The sequence below is a fragment of the Anopheles ziemanni genome, chromosome 2 (genome assembly GCF_943734765.1).
Source record: "Anopheles ziemanni chromosome 2, idAnoZiCoDA_A2_x.2, whole genome shotgun sequence".
NCBI classification, from domain to species: domain Eukaryota; kingdom Metazoa; phylum Arthropoda; class Insecta; order Diptera; family Culicidae; genus Anopheles; species Anopheles ziemanni.
Window position 1 is genome coordinate 75,481,219 of NC_080705.1, and position 23,725 is coordinate 75,504,943.

At 46.1% G+C, this 23,725-nt stretch overlaps 1 protein-coding gene across 1 annotated transcript in view; it reads right to left on the bottom strand.

Moving 5' to 3' along the window:
* Nucleotides 1-23,725, bottom strand: part of LOC131294984 (fringe glycosyltransferase) — a 124,555-nt gene that overhangs the window by 7,574 nt on the left and 93,256 nt on the right. The window contains exon 5 of the mRNA XM_058323041.1: nt 3,471-3,609. Coding sequence (XP_058179024.1) covers nt 3,471-3,609 — 139 coding nt within the window. The remainder of the gene's footprint in view (nt 1-3,470; nt 3,610-23,725) is intronic.

Here is a 23,725-nt window from a genome sequence, read left to right on the forward strand (position 1 = left end):
GTGGCCAGTTCTGGTAGTTGGCGGTTCTTTCCGCGAATTGTTTCACGCGTTCACGCGGGAGTCGAACTTGTTGCTCGTCCAGTTGGGTAAGTTTAGTAACGCACTGGGACGAACTAGTGTAAGTTTGAGTGATGCGAGCAGATGGATTGGATTTGAACTGGGAATTGTCCATTCGTTGTATCGTTGGCATGACCACAAATATACTCTTCGCGGGGCGAAGCAGCGGCCCAAAAGATGTGATCAGTCAATTAAAATCCTGCGTTCTTGGCCCGACTCCGAAACGGCAGGGAAATGATTCTAACAATTAAAGTTAGAGAGTAAAGAAAAAAAAAAATCAACCGCCATCCCGTTTGATATCGAAACGCCGAAAACGGTCGTGGGCCGATTAGAGGCCTACCGAGGCGTGGAGCTACTGATGTGTGACTTTCCCTCCCTCCCTCTTGCTGCCCCGTGCGCTGTCCCGGCATCCGATTCAATCCCGACGCCAATCCGTCACCCGTCAAATCATCGAAGAAAATCGCATTAGAATCAACGCGCCGACAACGCCGATATCCCGTAGCGGATCGGATCAACCCCCGGGTCCGGCTGGGCGGAGGGGATTTGATTTAACGTACCATAAAATCGCAGCCATCCGGTCGCCCCGAACCGTTTGGCGGGCGGCCCCTCATTGGATCATAGGGTGCGCACCGTTAGGGGCTTCATTCCGTTAATTAGGTTCGGTTTAATGTACGATCTGTCTCCCCCTCCCCGCGTCCCTCTTACGCTAGCTGACCGAAGAATGACGTTCGCCATGTCCGCCGTGTCTATGATCGGAAGGTGCTAATTTTTATCCTTCCTCGATTGGCTGCTCCGAAGCGCGGCCACCGAGATGACCGATCGATAGCGGGCCGCGTGAAAGGGAACCTTTATCGCATCTCGTGGCCATCTTCATCTTCGTCGGCGGACGCCGATCATCATTGGAGAGCTCATAAAAATCTTATTCGAGCTAGCTGATCATTAAAATTCTGTCCAATTTCGAAACCATGTTTTTGTTGGACGAAAAAAGTAAATAAATTGGGGTGTACAATTCGGTTTCGCGCAGCTCTACGACTAGCAAAAGCACAAAAAGCAGCACTTTTTTCTTTTATTTTTTTAAATCGCACTAGTTATCCTGGACTTGATGCTAGCGGCCAAACAACACTAATTGGGGGAAAACTGCATCGAAAATTGCGCACCAAAGCGTGTCGAGCACGGGCATTGTGAAATTGCCACTGGTTTGCCACAATTCGCAGTCTTTTTAATTGGTAGGCTTGGTGCAATAAAGTTTCTAGTTGGTGGCCTTTGATTTAGAATTAACCTGCTTATACGGATTGGTAGCAGGGTTTGCCATTTTTCCACCGGAACATCATCATTTCAATTTATCCAAGGAATAATTCAAATCTTCCCATGGGCTTTCGTTTTAGCTCGGAGGTAATCGTTGGAACCAAGTTGAACACAACGTGAAGCATAAATCAAATAATTGAGTTATAAATCGCTCTTTAGCACGGCGACACGGTAGGCCGTCTTCATTACGCAGTTAATGAAAGTGGTCGCCATTACTGTCATTTTTTATTAGGAGGTAAAAAAGCAGCGAAGAAAAACACCCATCTTGTGACAATAATCAAAAAGCGTTGAAGAAAATTGCAAGAAAAAACTAAACCTACCCTAGACGGGGTGGCTTCTTGGCGCGCTGGCTTTTTTACGGTGAAACCTTCGAAGGCGCTCCTAGACAATGGTGACCAATTTCATAATCGATAAATCATCGATTATAATTTGTGCGCCTACGTATGTGGCGTTGTGCTTTTTTTTGTTATTGTGTCCGTCTGGACATAATCCCCAGCCCAGGGAGATTTGTGATGCCGTACGTAATGATGCGCCCGTGGGACGATTCTTCGTGGGTTATTTTTCATTTTAATCACTTTCTTCAAGAGTGGGAGCCTCACCACCCCTAAGGTGAGCTCGTCGTGGTTTCGTCATCGTTCCAAGAGGAAGAAACTTCGGTGGACACACGTGAGCTTTGCGCAGATTGTTCGGGGAGGATTTGGAAAGTCAGTTCTTTTCATATGGTAAGAAAAAAAGTTTGTAAATGAACGTTCGGAAAAGGGGCGATCGACAGAACAAACGGCGTGTGATAAATTAGAAATTAATTCACAGTTAAATTAGCGGCTGGACGACCCCAAACGCCATGTTCATGCCAGGGGAATGAAAAACAACCAGAGGAAACATACTGAGCCGGTGAACATTATGCGCCTTAATTCATTTCTACTCTAAATTTATTAGAAGCGGAGCGCACACTCTACTCACCAGAAGAGAAATGTTACGACAAATGATTTCCACCCGGGCCGATTAAAAAGCACCGGCTAATCGAACCACATTCCCATTCGGGACGATCCAATTTCGGTAATCCCGAGGTAATCAGCGCGCTTAGTGAAATGTTGCTAATTTATTCTCGGCCTCGGAAGAAAGGGGTCGCTCGAAAAAGGCGGTTTTTCTCGACGCGTTTTACACGGTGAAAAATTGGCGCTCCGGATGGGGTGAAAGAAAATCAGCTAAAGATCACCCGCTCCTTAATGGCTCCGTTCAACTTCGCTCCGCTTCCAAATTTACGACCCCCGTCGAAGGCCATCGGAGTCGAGCATCGAAAGAAGCGCCTCATAAACGCAGCATGACGCCCTCGGCCACGTAACGCCAAGGTCTGGCCGGGTCCGGGTGTGCGATTGATAGACCCGATGTCGAATTTATTCACAGCCCAAAGAAATGTCGCTCCATTCTACGCCTGCGTTCACGCCGTCCGCCTTGCTCAATCATCGTCCGATCGAAATCTTGATTCCTTGTGGCTTCCCCCCTGCGGCGCCACGGTAGTGATTTGTTTATTCTCTTTTAATTTTATATCAGTTTTGCCACTTTTGCGACGGAATTTCGATCGATGGCGTTGGCTGGATGGTGGATGTCGCCAAAAATCGATACCTTGGATTCGCGAGACGGAATACGTTGATCGGAGCTTCGGTATCTGAAGGAAGTAACCAACAACCTGCGATCGGCATCACCACAGGGGGTTCAAATGCGAGAGATCTTCCGCGAGATGCCAGGGCAGGTTCTCATATTTGTGATCATCGATCGAAGATCAAGTGGAACTGATCGAAATAATTATGAAATCTGATGGAATCTGACCCGCTTTTGCCACCGGATTTTCGAAAGGCCACGTTCGGTGGTGTTACTTCTAACGGTAGCAGGTATTTTGGAATACCGATCGATCGATATCAGGTGGATCATTTATTTCGGCTCGTTGCCGAAGAGAAACACCATTGATCATCGTTCGTTCGAAACTAGACAGGATATTTCGTTACAAAGTGGGTGAAATGAGTTTAAAATCTAACAGGATTATTAATCCAATTTCAGAATAAATTGGGAAAAATGCCTTCAATAGCTAAAAGGGGTATTGTTCAACTTACATTATCGAGGAAAATCTCCAGCGGCGAAGATATGCTCGGCTTGCCTAGGTACCAATCCTGCGTCGGACTGTAGTCGTCCAGCATCCGCACGAGTCGTGGAATGTTCACGTAGTTGTCATCGTCAAAATGGCACCACCATCTGGAAGGAGAAAGAAGGAAACCGACTTGGTTAGTATTGATACAGAACGATTGGTTTAAAAGTTCTACAAAAGACCTGTTTATAATGCTTTATTCTATTTTAGTACACGCACTACCTTCAATCGTTTAAAGTCGTTGTTTGGTGAGCTGTTTCAATTTGGGACGTCCCGCATGTGAAGATTTCCCTTCAGTTCGATTAAAGCAAATGTTGCGGAAAATACGCTCCTCGGGGAGTGTCACTGTGTGATGGCCACCGGCGCATCGTCCACTGTTTCCGGACGCTTCGAATCCCTCGTCACCGACGCATCTTACTTTGGGTTTCACTGGTTTCATCTTGGGTCGTAACGAGGACATTTTTAAATGGTACTAATAATTTTGGGTACTTTGCTAATTTCGAATGCTTTGTTTACTGAGATTTTCATGAAGACTATTTCTAAGTGGTTCGTACGAAACGACCTACTACGATTCACTAGTGTTGCGGTTTACTTGGATCGTCTAGTTTGGAGCCTTCGAGCTTCAAGTTCACTTGACGAAATACACGTTCATTCGGTTTTACGACCGTGTAGGAACCCCCGCAGGTACGCTCTCGACGATTTGCAGGCAGTGGATACAGGTCCTGTGATTCCTGCAGCCTTCGTGCCACGATGGCCAACTTTGCGCTCGTTCGAGGAGTCACATACCGTCCACCGTTGCGCATCCTCTGCACCACATTCGTCGCATCACAGGCGAGGCAACTTAAATTTTCCATCACTTCATGTGTCGTTGCAGCGGATTCCTTCACGCGAGATGTGGACTTTGTGGCGGTTGCACAATTATCAACTCGCTTCACCAGAGTATTCCTTCCCGAGGCGTCGAACTCCACCGTTTTCAGCTTCTCTTCTAGTAACGCTTCCAACCGTACTGGGATTTGATCCTTGTGGCTTAGCAATTGCTCCATTTGGTGATGCAGTTCCGTCAGCTGGCTGGAGAACTTTTCCATCTTGTTCATCTGCTCCGTAGAGTTGGTGATGTGCTGCATCGAAGCTGTCGATGTTACTTCCTCCAGGTTGGTCTGCTTGTGGACGATCTTTGCTTGGAACTCGTGGAATTCATTGGTTAGGCGATCGAGTTTTTGGCAGAATAGTTCTTCCACTTTTTCAAGACGCCCCTCCAATACTCCAATCACGGTGAGTAGTTTTTCTTCGTTCATGTGACACTTTTCCGTCTCATCGATCACAATCGTTGATGGCACATCCGATTGAACCTTTTCCCCTGACGTTTCTCTCCTTTCCTCCAAACCTGGAGAGCTTGCTTCATTAACTTGTTCTTTTTCAGTAGCTTCCAGTTTATCTTCTGCTGTAGATTCAACTTCTTTCACTTGTTCATCATTGTGTAGGTTTTCCGCAAGATTTTCTGTATCCTCTAGACCTGACTCAATTTCTTCTGATTTTCCATTATCTTGTCGGGTTTCCGTAGCATCCTGGTTTTCTTCCGGACTTGTTTCTTTTTCTTGCACATTTGGTTGTAAATCTTCGAACTGGTCCATTGCTTCGCTTAGTTCCGCAAACGCTTCCTCCAGGGCTTTCAGACGATTTTCTTGAATTAAACGATGATTTTCCAATTCTTGTTGACCGTTTGTTACAACCAGCTTGAGTAAACGGTTTAGCTCAACACAATTGATTATTCCATCTGGTATACCGATAGCTTCGTCGACAAGTAGAATTAGTTCACTGGGATTCGAGTAATTGTCCATTATAACACCGTTAGAGCTAGGGTATTTGGCATCTAATGATGCCTGGTGATTTAGTCCAAAAGAACTACTGTAATTGGATAGGACAACGGAACTTGAATGAAAATGTTTTTACTAAAAAGATGTGCTCTAGATTAAAAATTCTATTGGGAAATTTGAAAAAACTTTCTTCCATGTGTACTTTGATACATTTGAATGTCTAAAGTTAGAGTTTTATTTCACGATGCTACTGCTGGTTGGGAGGTACACCAACGCCACAGTAGTGTTTCCGTATGTTCCTACTTCTACTGCCAACTCCTCCAGAGATTTCGGTGTTAGACGAAATCCTTCCCAACAATTCGTTCGATGGTGATTTCGATTGAAGCTTTTCTAACCGATCCAGCTTTTTCTGCAACTCTTGCAGCATCTTCTGTACCCTTTCCAGCTTACAAAGAATCACTTCTTGTTCACGATCCTTTTGGGTTTGGTTCGATGGTTCCTTCCTTCGGGAGGAGGAGCAACCACAGAACGAGGTTGTTGATTCGAATTTCGAAACACCTTTATTCAGTCCTCGACCATCGATCGTTACGCGATAGTTCGAGCCCGAGGTTCCGGTACTTCCGGTACGCAGGTTTCCTCGCTGTGGTGTTGGCTGGTTGACTGGACCCATGCGTGCCACCATCATATGAAGTAGCTGGCGTAAGGCACAGCAATCAATGGAGCCTTTACCGCTGCACACATTGTCGATGAGCTTAGGAAAGTTTACGTTTGAATCAGGTGGCATTGCGGACGTTAAAGATTGACACAAAAAGAACGGGAAATTTTGTTCACTGTTGATCCAAAGGATTTCGGATGCACTTCTTCCGCCGCAGCTGTCAAAACAGTTTCGTTTCCATGGGTATATCGAGGTTACCTTAAACAGGTGATCCGAAAAAACGGGTTACACAGTGGGATTCTGCGGCTACTCGATAAATTCCTGGAAGTACGCTGAAGACTTCCATCGTCACTTCCACGAGGTGCCTACTGTGATGCGATGATTAGTAGCGATGACGCAGCCGAATCACCAAAACCGTGCGGAAAAGATCGAACCTGGTGGAACCAATTTTTGGGTCCGCCGGTTCCTACTTCTCATTTTCGGTGTGTTGGGAGCGATGGTTGGGCAGCGCGAGAGGACTAAAGAACGAAGGGGTGTCCAATAATCTAATAAGCGGCCAAATGATCCGGATTAATCGGTTCATCTGCCTTTGGGAACTCGAGCCGTTCGGGGAAGAGAAACATTTAGCTCCAGAAGCAGGCCTCCAAAAAAAAGTCCCGACTAATGGTCGGTAATGGAAAACTTTTTCGACGATCGCGAGAGTGAACTTTCCGTTCTCGCCCAAGCTCGGCATGTGTGTGGGAAAAATTCAATCAATCATATCACATGACCGGACGGCCCGGAATCGATCGAGACTAATTTCAATTTTCCACCAGATTTACGAACGTACCAGGATGGTGAGACAGGAAGAATGATGATGATAAGTGAAATTAGCCTTTGGCTTGGAACTTCGCCAGCTGAGAACTTACGGTACTGGTAGAAGTTGCTGCTGTAGGGTTTGGCAAGGGCCAGATTGCTTAAAATTTCGATCTATTGTACATTTCACTCTCATTTAATCCGTATCTTTTAGATTTGCATAAGCTGTAATCATTTTTGCGAGAGAAACTTCAGTCTGCCAGATGTGCCAAACCCGAACCTTCCTGTGTGACCTATAAACGTAGAGATTTCGAGAGGCATCGAAATGAGGTCAAAATTAAAGTACATTTTTACTGTATTTGATATTTAGTTCATCTTATCTCTAAAGGTTTGTAGTCCATCAGATAAGAAACCATGGCAGAAAAGATTTGATAGTCACGATATGAATCGATTCGTCTACAGGAAGTTGATCTTTGACAGAGTCTCAGTCAATGTTCGTTCGGTAAAAGGTTGATGGTAAAATTTGATCTTTATTCAATCAAGAGGAACAGCAGAATTTATTGAGGTTATAAATCAAAGATTGGAATCAGGATCACTTTCATCCAAAATCGACAGGGACTCCTATGGTGATCCCAAAAATCTGTCCCATACAACTTGACACTTTAAAACAAAACAAGCTTAACTTAAATCTCCGATCCATCGGATGGAAATAATTAAGTGTGGCAGCTTGACGCCCGAAACGATTTAATCACAACGCTATAAACATTAAACCTCGATCGTATGTCCAATCCCGTGTGTCATTCCAGCCAAAGGGTAGTTGCCGTCCAGATGCTTACGCTCCCCACTGTGCGTGTAATGTGTAAACGCTGCCTGGTAATAATGTTTGTAGAACGAGCTTAGATTGGATAATTTTCCGTTTTCAACACGGACTGAAGTTGTTGTTGTCTTAACACAGGGCTCGGTGTGCGGTGTTGGGATTGTCGTTATTTCTAATCTAATTTTATGTCCTGACGCGCCATAAACCAAAACCCCGACTCCCCTGGCAAGAATGTGGTGCATAAGACATGCGCCGTTACGCAAGACCCGAGCCCAAAAGGTTCTCCAATGTTTCTTTGGCGCTGGAAGTTGGGAAGTGCGGATCATTATTCTTCTGTACTTCTTGAGCAACTTCAAACCGTCACCGAAGGGGCAGGGTTGCCACCGCTTCAATCATTCTCGCAACACCCTCCTGCCCTCCACTCCAACGGGCCAGACGGGTTCGGGGTTAGATCTTGGCGGTCCGGAGCTTTTATGTGCCCTAAAACGGATCGCTTTTCCAGGCGGTATATGGTGCGCGAGGTGACAGCGTGATGCTCGCGTGAATTGATCGTAAAGTTAATTTCTCGGTACGGTTCATGCCCGCTCGTAAACCCGCATTGCTTCTTATTCCTCACTCTTGTAAGATTTAGTTTTTTTTTGTATCCAGTCCTTTACTTGTTACTTGATCTTCTCCTCTGCTCTGCCCGCTCGATCGAGATTGAGTTGCGTGCTCTGCGGCTTGAGCTTTCGACCGCGGTTTCTTTTTAGCTCCCGGTGAGCAGCGTTTCGGTAAGTTCTTTTATGGAGCTCCACGAACACGCGAAATGGACAACATGGACTCCCGGTGGCGGTTTGGATTTGAATGGAGCACTGTAACTAGTTTTTTTTGCGGTTTTGTGCGACAAAGTAGAAAGTCCACCTCAATCCGAAATGGATCGTAGCAGGAGAGCGTAGCTAATTAATTATTTTACATGCAAGCTCACACTTGAGGAGAGGGTGCGGGGTAGTGCATGGTAGCTTGTACACGATCGTAGCACTTTGTTTCGTCCGATGGTTCCTTATTCTGTCCTCAATTCCTGTTCAACCTTCAACGAGCTCCGATGATAAATCAGTTTCGGCGTGGCGCGTGAAGTAATTGTACTTAATTAAAAATTCAAACCCTGCACGCCAACCAAACCCCCTCCCCGTGAGTGAGTCCCATGGTGGTTCTAAACGGGGTCCATGTTCCTACCAGAACTGGATCACCGTGAGATAAACGGGTCCAGGACGCTGGCAAGGACATGTTACAAGGTGCGAGTGCAAACAAGTGATTGGATCATGCCACTGGCGAGAAGTAGAACACCCTTTTGGGCCGGTTCCGGGGTATTCCGGTTCTCAGCGGGTTACTATGGTAATGTCTCGATGGTCGGCTTCCACACGCGGACCGACGCTGACAGTTTCGCTCGTACGGTGCGCCATTCTCGAACGTGCCACGATCACATTGATCACGATCCGCACGGCAGCATCAGCAGGCCCTCGGTAGGATCCCGGTTTACTGGCACTGGGTGTGGTCACCCGGTGTGCCCCGAGTGCTTTTCGAATGTACCGGGCGCACTTCCACTCGAATGGTAGCAGCAATAAAACCGGAGCTGGCAAACACGAGCGCCTGCAACAACGAGCAATCGACCAGCCGGGTCCGTCCCCTTGAGCTAGAAATAGAGACCGCGCCCGGACAAGACACCCGGACGAGCTGGGCGAGAGCGGGGACACCTTCGGGCGTATCCGATATAGATTCTGGTGCATGATCGCACGCGGGTCGAGGCCGAGCCGGGGGGCCGCCTTAACACGACAGAAAAGAAAAAGCTACCAAGACACGGGGCCAAGCGAGTGACGACATGGTCCGCGGTGAGTCAGGGATCCCTAACCTATGTCGGTTTATTGCACGGTTTCGAAAGTAAACACATACACCACCAGCTCTCTCTCTCTCTATCTCTCGTGTGGAAGCGAGTTGATACGTAATAATTAACGGAATGTTTATCGATCTATCGAGGCCGGGTTGAGGCCGCCACCGCCGGCGAAACACCTAAACCCTCGGAGGGATAATCGTGATCGCTGGCAGCGCTTGTGCCATTGAGGTTCACGATCATCTCTGATAGGCAGCTATGTTTCGCTGCAGTTTTCAGAACGGGAGGCAGCCATCTTTCGCTTTCGCAAGAAGGCATACAACAGTATGCTGGCTAATCGAATAATCGATCGTAATCGTAATCGCACTCAGGATATGCGCATAAAGTACGCATAAATTTGTCCTCTGCGCTGAAGACTAACGTTAATATTTTGCTGCCCTTACTCAATGGTGGAGGTTTGGGGTTCTATGCTTTCGGGAGGGGGCGCCACAGCAACAACACGCCACTATCGGACGGCCTTGATCGGGATTAATTTTATCCAACCACGAAACGACCAACGGACCGGCCCAACAACTAACGGGCGTGCATCGGGACTTTCTTCTTAATGTTTTATTTATGCGATTAAAAACGGGCGCAACGGGGAGATTAACATACTCGATTGGTCATTTTGGCCTTTTGCGAAGCATGTTCGTCGCTGATATCGCGCTGGCGATAAGTGTCTCTCTCTCTCCCTTTTTTTCTCTTTCGTGGAGTGGTGTTTGGATGATAAAAGATCCTCGAACGAACGACGAAACCCAACTGCAGATGCAACCATCGCGAAGGGAGATGTTAGGCGTGGTGTTTGCATGCTTCGGTTTTGTTTGTCGAACATCGATCGAGCGGCATCGATGGGTTTCCCTATCGCAAATTGATATCCCATTTCGCTGTTCGGTGTGGTGAGTGGTGGAAGATATGCACAGCCCGGGAGCACGGCGTACAACGATCGAGCATGTTTGATTTTTTCACCCGATAGCCACGATCGTACAAGTTTATTCCGCGCGCAACTGCTTTTTTTTATTTAATCTGACGGTGCATCTCCGGTGCAGCCGGAATGGAAAATTGTGTAATTGAAGACGATAGTAAAATGGTTCTACCGCAGGGTGGATTAATTAAATCGGGAGCTTGCCCTGCTATCTAGCGTTTTGTTCGCAGTGGGTTTTAGGAGGAGCTCTTCGATTAGTGGTTGTTTTAATACCGTATTCTTTAAATAACATGCAAAGAACAAGCTAACAAAAATAGGTAGTTCGTTATTTCGCACAGAGAAAATTCATTTTACAGTATATCAACATTGCTCGAACTGAAAAAGTATTTCTTGGTACTTCGTGTCTGATCATGCGTGGAAAGTTCCGATATAAATTACTAATTAAACTACTTTTTTAAGGCAGTCACGCATATAAAGTTAGTGCCTAGACCTACAAGAAACGGAGTTCTTGAATATGCTGCTTCAAGAAGACGCCCGCCTTTACCGATCGGTTAGCTGATTGGAGTAGTTAATCTTTGCTCTGGCATTGCCGTTCAATTGGTAAAAAAAAAAAAATGAAGATCATTAAAATGGACTTCGCTCGAGGTTCGAAATAGCACACACCAACCTCCCTTATTCTTCCTTTCTATCGATGCGTTTCCGCAATGCGTCGCTCGAATGCAACATTGGCTATCTTTTCGTTGCTCTTTCTGTACGCCTGAGCCCATTAGTAAGATTTGTGCACTCGTGTTGAGGGTTTTGTTTTTCGATGCCTTCTTCTTTCGGGTCGCTTTTTTTTTTCTTTTGCCAACAACTGTTGCCACCGCAACGTCGCCGTTTTGTCCGTGTCGCGGCGAGCGCAGCGAGAGTGAATTGATTAAATTGGTCTTAATTAGTGAATACCAGGCATATTTTATGCAATTCCACTCGAGTGGAGTTTCCATTCTACTCTCACCCGTTCGTATCTCGTTTTTTATCATTTTTGCAAATACATGTACACGCCACTGGATACACGCCAACCATCCACCCAATGTGTGTTTGTGAGTGTGTTTGTGTGGGTATGTATGTTGGCCAGCAGCGTAAAAGTTATGTTGCACGATAAAGTGCAAGGTTCCTCGCTTACGCCACCGTTGGCATCGTTCGTGTTCGGGGGAACGATGCAAATCCTTGCCAGTGTGTCTTTCTTTTCCATCACTTTGCACCCCTTCTCTCTTTCACTCTTTTCGGTGTTGGACGGTGATGCTTCATCCCGCCGGAGCGGTGGAAGCTGTGTGTCGGTGTGTGCGACGCGTGAAAAAGAATGCAAACACGATCGGTGCGCATGCTGCCACTTGTGTTTCCTGCCTGTTTCTTCGGCGTTTCGCTCTGCAGTGGGGGAGGGTGGAGTGCTGCAGCAGCTGCAGGGGGAGGTTCCTTCTTTCCGCGTGTTTAGTGCCCGTTTGCTAGATTAAGATTAATTTTCGCTCCGGACTTTTCGTCCACCGTCTGCGGGCTGAAGAAGTCTTCGGATTCGCGCACGCAGATTTGGGATTGCCTGTTTTTTTGTTGTTGTTTCTCCCTTTTCTGCTCCGCCCGCGCCCACCGTGGGCTGGGTGGGCGTTGTGCAGTGGTGCCTTATTTTATCTGCGATACAGCGGGACGCAGTATTTTCCTGCAGCATTTGCTGACACATAGTGCAACCGAACCAATTAAAGGAAACGTCCTCGGGTAGGAAAGAGTGTGGCGTTTGGCTTAAGAGATTGATGACAGGGGGTGTTAATGAGCAGGGAAATATCGAGAGGGACGGCACCGAACGGTTTGTGTGCTTGTGGCCTGCGAGTGGAATAAATTTATTTTAATTAATGCAAATTTTTCGCCTCGCCGATCGCGCGAAGTTCGGGAACGGGGAAGGCGGAGGACCATGTTTTGATTAAGAAAACATTCTTCGCCGCGCAACGCATCGCAACGCGCGCGGTTTCGATTGTTTCGAGACAAAAAAGGCGAAAATTGGCATATCCTTTTGCCGAGGGGAGCCGATCATGTGGCTCTTTTGGGGTTTGGGATTATTTTTAATCTTTCCTCCGACGACCGACGGTTGCCAACGTAAGACAAAAACTTCAATCGTCCAAATAAGATTCTTCGTAGGAAGGCGATATATGTTGTCCTCGTGTCTTCGTCTGAGTCTAGTGTTTTTTCGTTGTTGTTGAGTGTCTACAACTCCAATGCGGCATCTTTGCGACTGATCGATATTTTTCCAAACCGCGTCCGATCCTTGCAAAAACCGAAGCCACGCCAAATGGGACCCATGTTACAATTTTGGGACGCTTAATTGGGCGGCGTTCTTCAAGTGTCCGGTTGACCCATTTGGTGGTCATTTCGAGACGTGTTGGATCTTCCTTTCGGTTTTTCTTTTGTTGCCCATTTTCTTCCGCTTATTTGAGGAAAAATAAAATTAAGAAAAATCAATTCGCAACCGATCCCCTGCCCGATATTGCTCATGTCTTTCATGATGGCTGTTTTTTTGTTTCTCCCGACTTCCCTGAGAAATGTCGTCTCGGCAAGACAAACGGAAGCCTTTTGGAGGACGACAGCAAAAACCTCCACAAGGGTGGCATTTTGGGTTGATGAAGGCCGGACAAACTTCCCGCTGGGAGGGAAATTGAATCAATGGCAACGTTTCGGTAGCAGTAACTCGCAAACCCTGTCCCAATCGGATCGGTTTACATGCGTTTCGGTACATGAATCATCGGGAATGGACCTGTTTGACTTGCGCTCGGTGTTTTTTTAGTGTCCAAAATATCCGCTAAATTATGAACAGGGAAAAGGCAGCCAGGCGATAATGTTTTCGCATGTTTGTGCATTGAATAACGACAGGCATCGGCGAAGGTCACACCGATCGTTTCGCTGTCAGCTGCTTTTTGGCAACATTTGAATAATGCAAAGTGACGACTTTCTGGCCGCCGTTGTGTATGTGTTTGGTTTTAAATAGAGCCATAAATTTCTTCACGAGAGTAAGAATTAAAAGTGTCTTAATTCCTCCCGAACGGCGGAACGGATCGAGGCTCAAGGGAATGCCCCGGCGGTGGGCATTAGAACGTTTTGCTACGACTTTACCGAGAAGCTGGACTCGTGTTTCGGGTATTTTAGGTTTGAAAAAAATAAAATAAAACCCCACTCTCGTGTGGCCATAAAACGTGAATGTCACTGTGCGCACCGGCGAAAGAGGATTAAAAAGCAGCGCCACTCAGGACAAATCGGAGAAGTTCGTGCAGGAATTATGGAGTGGCCGTTATGGTTGGCGTTTGTCTTCTATTTTACGCATTGATGCACATGTCGGCGATTTCTGCTCGTATTTCTATTCCCGATTTTCAAACGACTTTTAAACGACTTCGACGACGGCGTATCAAACCCGTTGCCCAAAAAAACAACATGCCGTCCGCAGGTGATAACATTTAAAATCTCACCTTTGTGCCCGCCATTAAATGTTTTTCGTATTGTCTCCAGTGGTGGTTTTTTTTCTCGGCATGGAAGGATTATGGTGTTATTTGTGCTCGCTAATGCCACAATAGAACGAAACACGACTGTTTTGCAATAAAACAGGCGCTTTGGATGACGGCGTGTCTGGTACAAGAGTATTCTGATGACATTTGGAAGAGGACGAGGCAACAGGTTCGGTGGCCGGCGATTGAACTGTTGTGGTTTATGGAGAGTTTGTCCTTCAGAATGCAGATGTTGCATGTTTCCTAAAAAATCCTCATAAAAAGTAATCCTCTAACAGGCTTTCCATAAGCTAATGAACCTTAATAGCAAGAACAAAACTGTGTGCGTTCTTAAAGATAGTTTAAATATCGTCTTGTGGTGCAATACATCGAATCGAAAAATCCAAGACTACATGACAAAAACAAGAAATAAGAAAGAGATTTCCCTTTGAGAAAGTGAAGCCACGTGAATCGGTGGACAACATTATTATCACACGTTGACCAACTAAGTGGCGTTGGCGTTGGTGAATGCATATTTGTAAATCCCTCGAGCCTTTTCGACCACCTCAAAGTTCTTCTCCTTCGGTTGACCGGGAAGGAAAGAAAGTTGTCACTCAATAGCGCCGAAAGTGTGGAAGCTCGGTGGGATTAGCTATAGGGCGACGTTGGCTTTGTGTCTTTCTTAAAAGAAAACAGAAGATAAAACCTCCCAAATGCTTTCGAAGGTTTCGGAAATAAGCCGTTGGAAAAGTAAGCAACACAGAGGCGTTTCTCTTCGTCTCTTATCCCAGACCGAGAAGGGCTTTCAAAGGGTCATCCCCAAAACACCTTCCACACGCACTCTGGTTAACGTGCGTGTGTGTGTGTGTGTGTGTGTGTGTTCAGGTTTCGTAGACAAGGAAAGGGGGACCCAAGGAGCGAGCTCATCGTCATGATTAATCGATGTGCGCACGCGGTATTAGGAGGTGATTAGTTTCTCATAACGCAAAGATGAACCACTTCCGTATGGTAAGAAGCTCGCTCCTCGGTGGATGGGGTGGAGGAAAGGTACACACACGCACGCGGGCGTAAAGATAATTATGTTCGTGCGCGTCTCCTTATGTTTCTTTTCCATGCCTTTTCCCCTCCCCGTCTTCCTTTCTTTCCCTGCCGTGCTTTATTTTCGTTGACTTCAACAATCTTGGATCTATTGTGCGTTCCTTCAGTTTACTGTTCATTTTTCCCATGCCTTGGTACCTTCGGTGTTCATTTGTATTGAAAATGATTTTTCATAAATGTATCAAATTTCGTAGATTTATCTTTTGGCGTTTAGCTGCCCTGCTGATGGATGGATGGAAGTGGGAAGGCGAATGGGTGAAAATGGTCTTCTTCTCCCCCGAACCGCTTCAGAAAGCCACGCAGAAGGGCCGTCCGTCTGCTCGGAAAGCCCGCGTCATCAGGAACGGTTGATTTATTGTGTCAAAAAATTCTGTTGCTTTTCGTTTTATCGTGCGTTTTTTTCCGCTTCCCTTTTCCTTCGATTTCGTTCCGCCGTGTGTCGTTTGCGATTAGTTAAGGGTCAACGAGAAATATTTTTTGGTTCTGCACGCAGATGTTTCATGGAAAGAAAATTATCCTAAGGAAGGAGAGAGTTAGAACACTTGTGCGCAGGATCATTAGACAAGTGTTTCCGTTACTCCGAAAAAGTATGGTCGCTTTTAAGTCGTTGCCTAATATGCGTAAACAATTTCGAAGTGTCATAGAATGATTCCAATTCCGAAATTCTTTCTGTTCCAAAAGAATTTGTTAATGAGATCTTTTCATGCAGATAGCAGAAAGTGAATCGAACTGGAAATATTTTTATGAAACCTCTACCGAAGTTCTAAAGCGTTATTAATTGTACCCAACAGTACAAGTTACACCGGTTTTGCAGATGATTTGGAACAGATAAGCCGCTGACTAGTTCGAAATAATTAATTTCACTTTTAATTATTTTGCTTAAGACGATAAAAAATGTGACATGCCAAGAAACAGGTTCCACTGTGTCTAGATTGTGGTTGAAGAGTACAGAAACATGAGGGCGATGTTATGTTAAACTCGCGTACAACTCCTTCCCACCTCCTACAACTTGGCACATCGTCCTCCAACTTGAACTTCTGAGTCCAGAACGCGCTGCTAAGAATCTGACAAATAATCTTGATCGAAGTTATTTTTCATGTCTTGTTCCTAAGCCTCGCGTGTAGGTCTCCTACATGCCAAAATAATAAATAAACAAATGCGGTGCTCAAAGGTAGGTAGCCAACCGGTCCTACTTCCCCGTTGGCCGACTGGAATACATCTCGTTTTGGACCAATCAATCCTATCGCCTCCCGCTGAATGTCAACTTCGAACGGAAAACAAACCCCAAAAGAAAACGAAACCGAACGAAAAGTACACGTTGGCGCTCGCTTCATCCCCGGCCGGGAGGTTGAATGTTTCTGTAGGAAAAAAGTTTTGACACTTTTCGAAATAATCCACATACCAAAAAGGGCCCCCAATGGCAGCCTAAGCCACCCGGCTGACGCCACACGCTCCCGGGGGCAGTTTTGGTTCGGGTTTCGGGGATTTGAATGTTCCGTTCGGCCCCGGCTTCTGAACTTCTTGGTACAGTTTCTTCTGCTTCGGACGCACGGGTTTTTCTTTCCGATGGGCAGGCTCGATGTCTGCCGGGCGCAAGCATTAGGGAAGTTGGAATCGGACTTAGTTCTTCTCATCATTCGTCCGACACGGGGAGGTGTTTTAATCGCCATGCCACCACATTCCTGTTGATCGGATCCTGTCAAATGTTTTTTATTCCGCTCGTACGCGGTTGATTTTCGAAGGAACAGGTTTGTATCGGGTCAGCTCCGAAGCACTAGAGATTCTTAGTCTAGTGTGGCAAGTGTTTTTTTTGCGCAACCAAACCTTGAGATAAAATTCTTCCGCTGAAAGATCCTGACAGAAATGGACCCGTTCCGATGGACTTGTGAGAATAATTCTTTTCGAGACTAAACGAAGACTTGTTTTTGCGATTCCTAAGAAGAAAAGCCATTTCACCAGGGTGGGCAACGTATTAAAAGGCAATCGAATGTGGAGCATTTTTCTATCTTCCCCGGGATTGGTGCTTGGAATCGTAAAAATGTTGATTCACATTCGAGGGCACATTTCTTGCGGAATAAAGCAAACTGGCCACCATCGGCTGGACGCCCGGATGTTGGCACTGTTTTACCTGCCTGGGGGGGGGGGGGAGTTTTTGGGTGGTTAGTAGCCACGGGGCGTATCGGTCATATATCAGACAGGGTGCATGCAATATCGCTCTCGCTGAGGAAAGTACCGGCCGAAGTCTTGGAGTCTGATTTTGCAAGCCAACACTAGCAACGGGATTCATTTAATCGGGTCGTAAATTTTCCATCCAGCGCCCTTCGGCCAGCACCCTTGCACCATTTCCACCTTCACATTGATGTAGGCGTAGCAGCGGCCCTCAAAGCTACCGCTCCGGGAGGAGGAATGGGTGGATGGATGAAGGTGTTGTTTTATATGTTTCCTTACCGTCGGCGCCTTTCGCGAGAGGTCTATCGTATTCTTTTTATTTGTACCGTTTGGCCTCGCTCGGTGGAGAAAGGAACTTTTGCCGCACGGCAATCGCGTGCCCCGGGAGTTCTCGGGCGAGGTGGGGTTGTTCCAATTCCAACACCTGGCTTGCCGGGTCGGTGTCGGTAGAATGGCACGGCCGCGTCGTGGCCACCGTTGAACCGACCGCAAATCGAACAACTTTTTGAACGCCTTCCTCCCGGTGTGGAGTGGAGTGGAAAAGGGCGTGAAATCGATTGCCGACCGACCGACGGTGAGGAATTGCATTTTGCCTTCCTGTTTCGGTTCGGGTGCGGGGTTTGGCGATGCGATTAAAGGATTCTGGGTGGCGCTGGCCGACGAAGGAAGTGGTGTTGCCCCGGCACGATGCGGAATAGAGCTGGGGAATTATCACGCGCGAACCTCGCTGGGGTCCGGCTCGTGATGAACTTTCGCAACGGATTGTTCTGATTTTCAATTAGCCAAGGTTTAAAGAGATTTTTGCTGAGGTTTGCGAACGTTCTGTGGCTACCTTTTAGGCAACTCGTTTGATTACGTTGAGTAGAAAATATTCCTGATAAAATAGGACTTCTTTGGCGCCAGAATTAGGACATTCATTTGTTGATATTAAGCTACGGCATGGGTATGTAAGAGTTTTCAGAAAATTTCTTAAATTCGGAACATTCATAATTGCTCTGAATAATAGAATTTTAAACCAGCGAAACTCAAATTTGATGTAGACAATCGAGAATGAAAAATTCGTTACCACTCAAATATCCTCACTCGAACATGTTGCATACATTCAGGAGTTAATTAAGTTTTAGTATTATCATTTTACTGTGATATGCAGTTTTTTATATTGATTACTAGCTGACCCGTTTGATGTTGTTAAAAATGGGTTTAAAGGTCACATTATATTTCTTAAGTACATTAATCCATTGTATTTACACTTTTTACGTCGTAATAAGCTTATAGTGAGGCTGCTAATGATTATCATTCTTATTTTGTTATTAATCAAGCAGACCAATTGAATGAACGATGTTTTTTGTACGCCTGGTAAGCCATGTATGACGTACATATTAGTTTTCTAAATCGGGTTTCTATTAGAGCTTTTTAAGAAACTGCTAAGGTGTATTGCCGATGTCTAATAACTGTTTGGAGAAAGTAGAAGCTGATGTATCCTGTAGCATTTGGACGTACCTGTTTATGCTTAGCTAAAGTTTTTCAAAATTGCTCCACAACACCGATGAGTAAGGCAAGCTCAGGTGATCTTATCAGCATAGGTGGATTGTGGCACTACGGGAAGAGTTTGCCTGAAATCCCCTGAGAGGAGAAACACAGTACAGTTGGTCTCCGCAGTACGCGAATGTTTGGGACCGTACGCAATAGCGTATGTCGAATTTTCGCGTATTGCGGATTTCCTCTGCCATATCGTTTATACTTCATATTGAAGAGTTGACACTGAGAGGGAAACGCTTATTTAACATATCTTCAATCCAAATCACTAAAAAGTGTTCCATTTTTTCTATTGTGTCATTATATCTCTGTTAAAAAGTGCATATTAAAAACTTCATTCTACCAAAACAAAGTAAAATTGACTAATCAGAAGTCGAGCAACCCTATGAGCTGTCAGTTGTAAAAAATCCCGTTCTGCGAATTCGCGTATATCGAGAATAGTGTACTGCAGGGACCTACTGTATTACTGGAACAATCTTTATTACACTTCACGTCTTTGAGTGTTCTGTACAGCGCTTCAAGAGAATGCTTCTTTGCCATGGTGCATTCTTCCCAGATAATTATTTTTCACTGTTCCATGACCTAGGCCATGAGTGATTGATTTTTGATGTTTCATACGGCTTTTGGGTTCCTGTTGATGTTTAGAAGTAGCCTAAATGATGAATGCGTCGTTCTACCTCCATTTCCAGCTACAATTCCAGATGAAGCAACTGGTATTGCAATGTCATTGTTTGCTCGTATTTTGGAAAGCAAGAGCGATATGAGAAATGCTTTGCCAGTTCGGACTGGGGCATGCAAAAACAGATACCACTTTGTCCCGTTGATACTGTCATGATAATGCGTTCGTAAACATATGCTTGTTCATCAGTCAACATTGATACGTTGTGAGAAACGATATCCAACATGACTGCAATGTTATGCTGCAGTTCACGACTTATTTCAGTGTCCATCAAATTAGATGCACTTCGATTCGGCGAACCTAAAACATAATAATAACTTAGCGGCAAATTTTCAATTACCATGCAAAGATCCTCGATACTAATCATAGCGTGTTGGATTAAATACATGTAGTTTTGTAATAGAGTTTATCAGCGACATTAATGTTTGAACACACGTGTTGTTATATCATGACTATGCGCCGCATTTTGTCCTGGTAACAATAAAACTTACGCCACGTTGGATTGCATGTAAACGTGACGAATAAGCATGCTCGTCCCTATTCGCGAGTTCATAGCCTCGCTGTAGTAGCTATACTGAAATTCGTTTTCACAACACTGGTAAATGAGAAGGTTTTCTCACTGCTCTATGCATCAATAATTTGCACACATACTCTATTACCACCAATTAACAACATTAGTTATTATTACCAAAAATTAACAAAGATTTTACTATCGTCACTTATATGAAACGACTTGTTTGAATTAAACTCACCACCTACGTATTAAACTCACCACCACAGTCTGTGAAAAGGCATGTTGCTGTGTCCGTTTATACTTGTTGTAGTTCATTTTATGTGTCATTGCTGAATGTAAACAAAACAAACAAACCAATGTATGACGATAGATAATTGTAATTAAAATTAATTAAAAAAGTATAAACTTTCCAGATATGAGATATAGTTAAAAACCTATTCTCATACCTAAGGAACGTGTGTGCAAAGTTTGAGTTTAAATGGTTCAGTCGTTTAGGAGGAGTTTGAACACTAACACCGTGACACAAGAATTATATATATAGAGATAGAATAAGTGATTGAAATTAAATAAATAAAAAGAAACCGGTAATATAAACATTTTCGCAATAGTGTAGTACGGCGGATTTGTTAAGCAACCGTACAGAAAAGCCCATAACACACGATTAAACCATTATTGACGCGGTGGAACGAAGGTGAACCGTCCGTTTGACACACCCCACTCTAATCCCTTACGGATAAATGTACGATTTGATTCAGCGAACGTCATCGATCATTCGAAGCGGAAGAGAGTAGGTGCGCCCAGCTTTGGGTGTTTTGTATCCCTACCGGTTTTCCCCTCCACCCCCCGCTTTACGCAGCTTTCGGGTAATGCGATGTGATTTTTCTCATTAAACGACTCGCCCGGGCCGAAGTGAGTCATCAGCGGCGACAACCCAGCCGGTCAGCGGGTTCGCGGATGACGCGTGTGGGATGACGAGAAATTAATCGAGGGGAGGGAGGGAAAGAAACATGCCCCTGATTAACACCCTGGCGTTTGTTGGTGAATGGGACGTGATCGCGTGCTCGCGCTCGGCCGTTCCCGCGGCGGTTTCGTTTCTTATTTTTTTCGACGAACCCGGCCTCGGTCTGTCCTGTCCGCCTGTCTGTCTTATTAATATTTCCTCCGAGCCGCAAGATGAAACAAAACGGAATGGTCCAAATTTGTGCCCTTTTCTCTTCGGTGCTGCTGCTGCTTGCAGGCGCCTTGTCAAAATGTGCACAAACGTCATGTTCAGGTTCACGCAGCGAGACTTTTATGAACACACGAAGGAGTGGGGGGGGCCTTGGCGTTGGGGATTAGGATCGGTTTGGTGGTTCCGAAGCGCCCATGTTTGTTTTTTTCCCGAACATGGGGCGAAGGGTGGGGTTTATGGATTTGCAGTCATTCGAAAGGACACATGCACACCACGCGGGGTTGAAACTTGATAGCGATCCTGGCCGGGATCGGTTCTGACTCGCTACAATGCACGTGAGACGCAACCGAGATCGCCCGACAAGTTGACAACTCAACTGGACGGGAGGAGGAAGGAAAGATGTGTTGTCCGGGCAAGCGGAACTGTTGCGGACTCTGCTGCACTCCGTCCGTTGTTGAACCAACCTTTCTAATCGGATTATTTATGCATTTTGCAGGTGAGGTGCGTTTAGTTTGCATGGACATCGACCGGCGTCGACATACGGCATTTTCCGACGTGGAAAAAACAACCCGTGCAGACGAGAAGTGGTGGTGGAAAAATTAGTTCGAACCCGCGAACTGGAGCTGGCGTGTAGCTGGCCCCTTGTTGCCCCGCCATCAGCGAGACGGGACGAGTACTTGCCTTTCGGAGTACCGTTAGCAGCTGGCGGTTCGTACTCTTTGGCAGAGATGTTAGCTTAAAAACTCCTTTCACGGACGGTCCTTCGAAGTTGCGCGCCGGTTTCGCTTCGGTTTCGCGGCCATTAACGCGCTCGAGAGAAGAAGTAATTAGCGACCAGCGAGCGGTCGTAATTAGTCTTACGTACGTACCCCCAATCCCAAGGGGACGGCCCCTGGACTGGACTTTGGTTTGGTCTAGCCGGTTCCCTCCCCCCCCCCCCCCCCCCCCCCCCCCGTTTGCCTTCCGTTGAACGTCCGACGTTCGGAGGGAGGGGAAAACGATTTTTCAAAACTTTTCCAACCTGGCAAACGAGAAAACTGCTCACCACCCGTTTGATTATCATGTTTGCTATTATTTTGAAGTTACGCCCCGTGCGTAAGTGACCGCTTGGAGCAACGGGTATGCTGACCGTAGCTCGCGATGCATCTAAACGGTCCGCTTTCCCAGATGCGACAGCTCACTTGCAGTGGATGTGTTTATCTTGCGGCCCGAGAGTACTTGCGGTCTCAGAATACAGTCATTATCGTGTGAGGCAGTGGAGATGGAGACGTGGAGTTGGCTTCTTTAATTGCTCAGAATTTACCAGCCCGACAAACGCATGTGAGAATCATCTGCAAATGGTGCCAGATTTAGAACAGACCAGTTCGCTTATGAGCTTCTTAATGGTACTGAAATAGTTGGTTGTTTGGGTTTATCACTAGTTGTGTGTGCAATTTGTAGCATGTTATTAAACAGTACTTGATTTATTCAATGTTTACAAATGGAGATCAAAGCGAATATAGGCTTACACAAGTAGAATTCATAAGGAACAGTCATAGAATATTGGAACAGATTATTTTGAAATTTCTTACTACAGATATAAACGGCATCAGCTGGCTTTGGCTAGTTTTGCCTCAATCCAACATGAATTCTTGGTATGTTGACTTAATCTATTAATTATCATCCTGTTTAATCATCCTATATTTATTGAAACAGATGTGCGATTTTTCCCCTGTGAAACAAACCATTCCTTAACGACAGATTGTTGACGTTGGATGCGGGACACGAACTAAAAGTTATGCGGGACTCGAATGCAATCGAACGTGGTTCAATGTCGAGGGCATGTGATTTGCTGAAGGACATCGGCACATCGGAAGGTTTTCCTGATCGAATTACCGATACCGCCTGAGGAGCGGATCGCTCCACCGCGAGCAATAGCTACATTTATCTTTCGTCAACTCGATCAATTATGCTTCGCGGTTTTCGCATTCGGCATTAATCGTAAAGTGGCGCGAGGGGGATGGGAGGGAGGGCCCGTTTGTCAATTAATGCTCATTAAAACTGACATGCGCTCCGCTGGGATGCGTCCCGCGATCCGATCGCCTTGTAGCAGGTTGAGGCCACAGAATTTTCCGCCTCCTGCGGGTTTGCGGGTAATACAAATTATACCACCCATGGGGAAGGACTTCTCCGATTACCAAAGGGACTCCAAGCGGGTCGGGGTTTGAGATGGGGGAAGGTGCAGTTTTCCTTCAGGGCATGACCGTGAAGATTTCCGCGACCCAACGCGTCGTGATGCGCGATCGGCGTTTCGCGGACGAGATTGACGATCTCGATAGGATCGGGAACGATTTCGAACGAATCGCCAGCTTTCATCCACTTCTTTCAGTGCATTTTCCAATCGCGTGACATTGACGACGTCGACGACGGGAGGGCCAACCCGCCAACCACCCACCAAACGGAGCCAGCGTCGGGATATGGCCGCCTTCACTGCCCATTCGGAAGCGATTGATGTTTATTAGCTAGGAAATAAATAGCCCCAGAACGCGTGGAGGACGATAACGCGGGTGAGCGCCGACATCGTTGGCTAACCGTCTGATTGATTCGCGGATTGAAAACCACCGATTGTCCACCCCTTGGGGAACGGGGGGGGGGGGGGGGGGGGGGGCGGGGG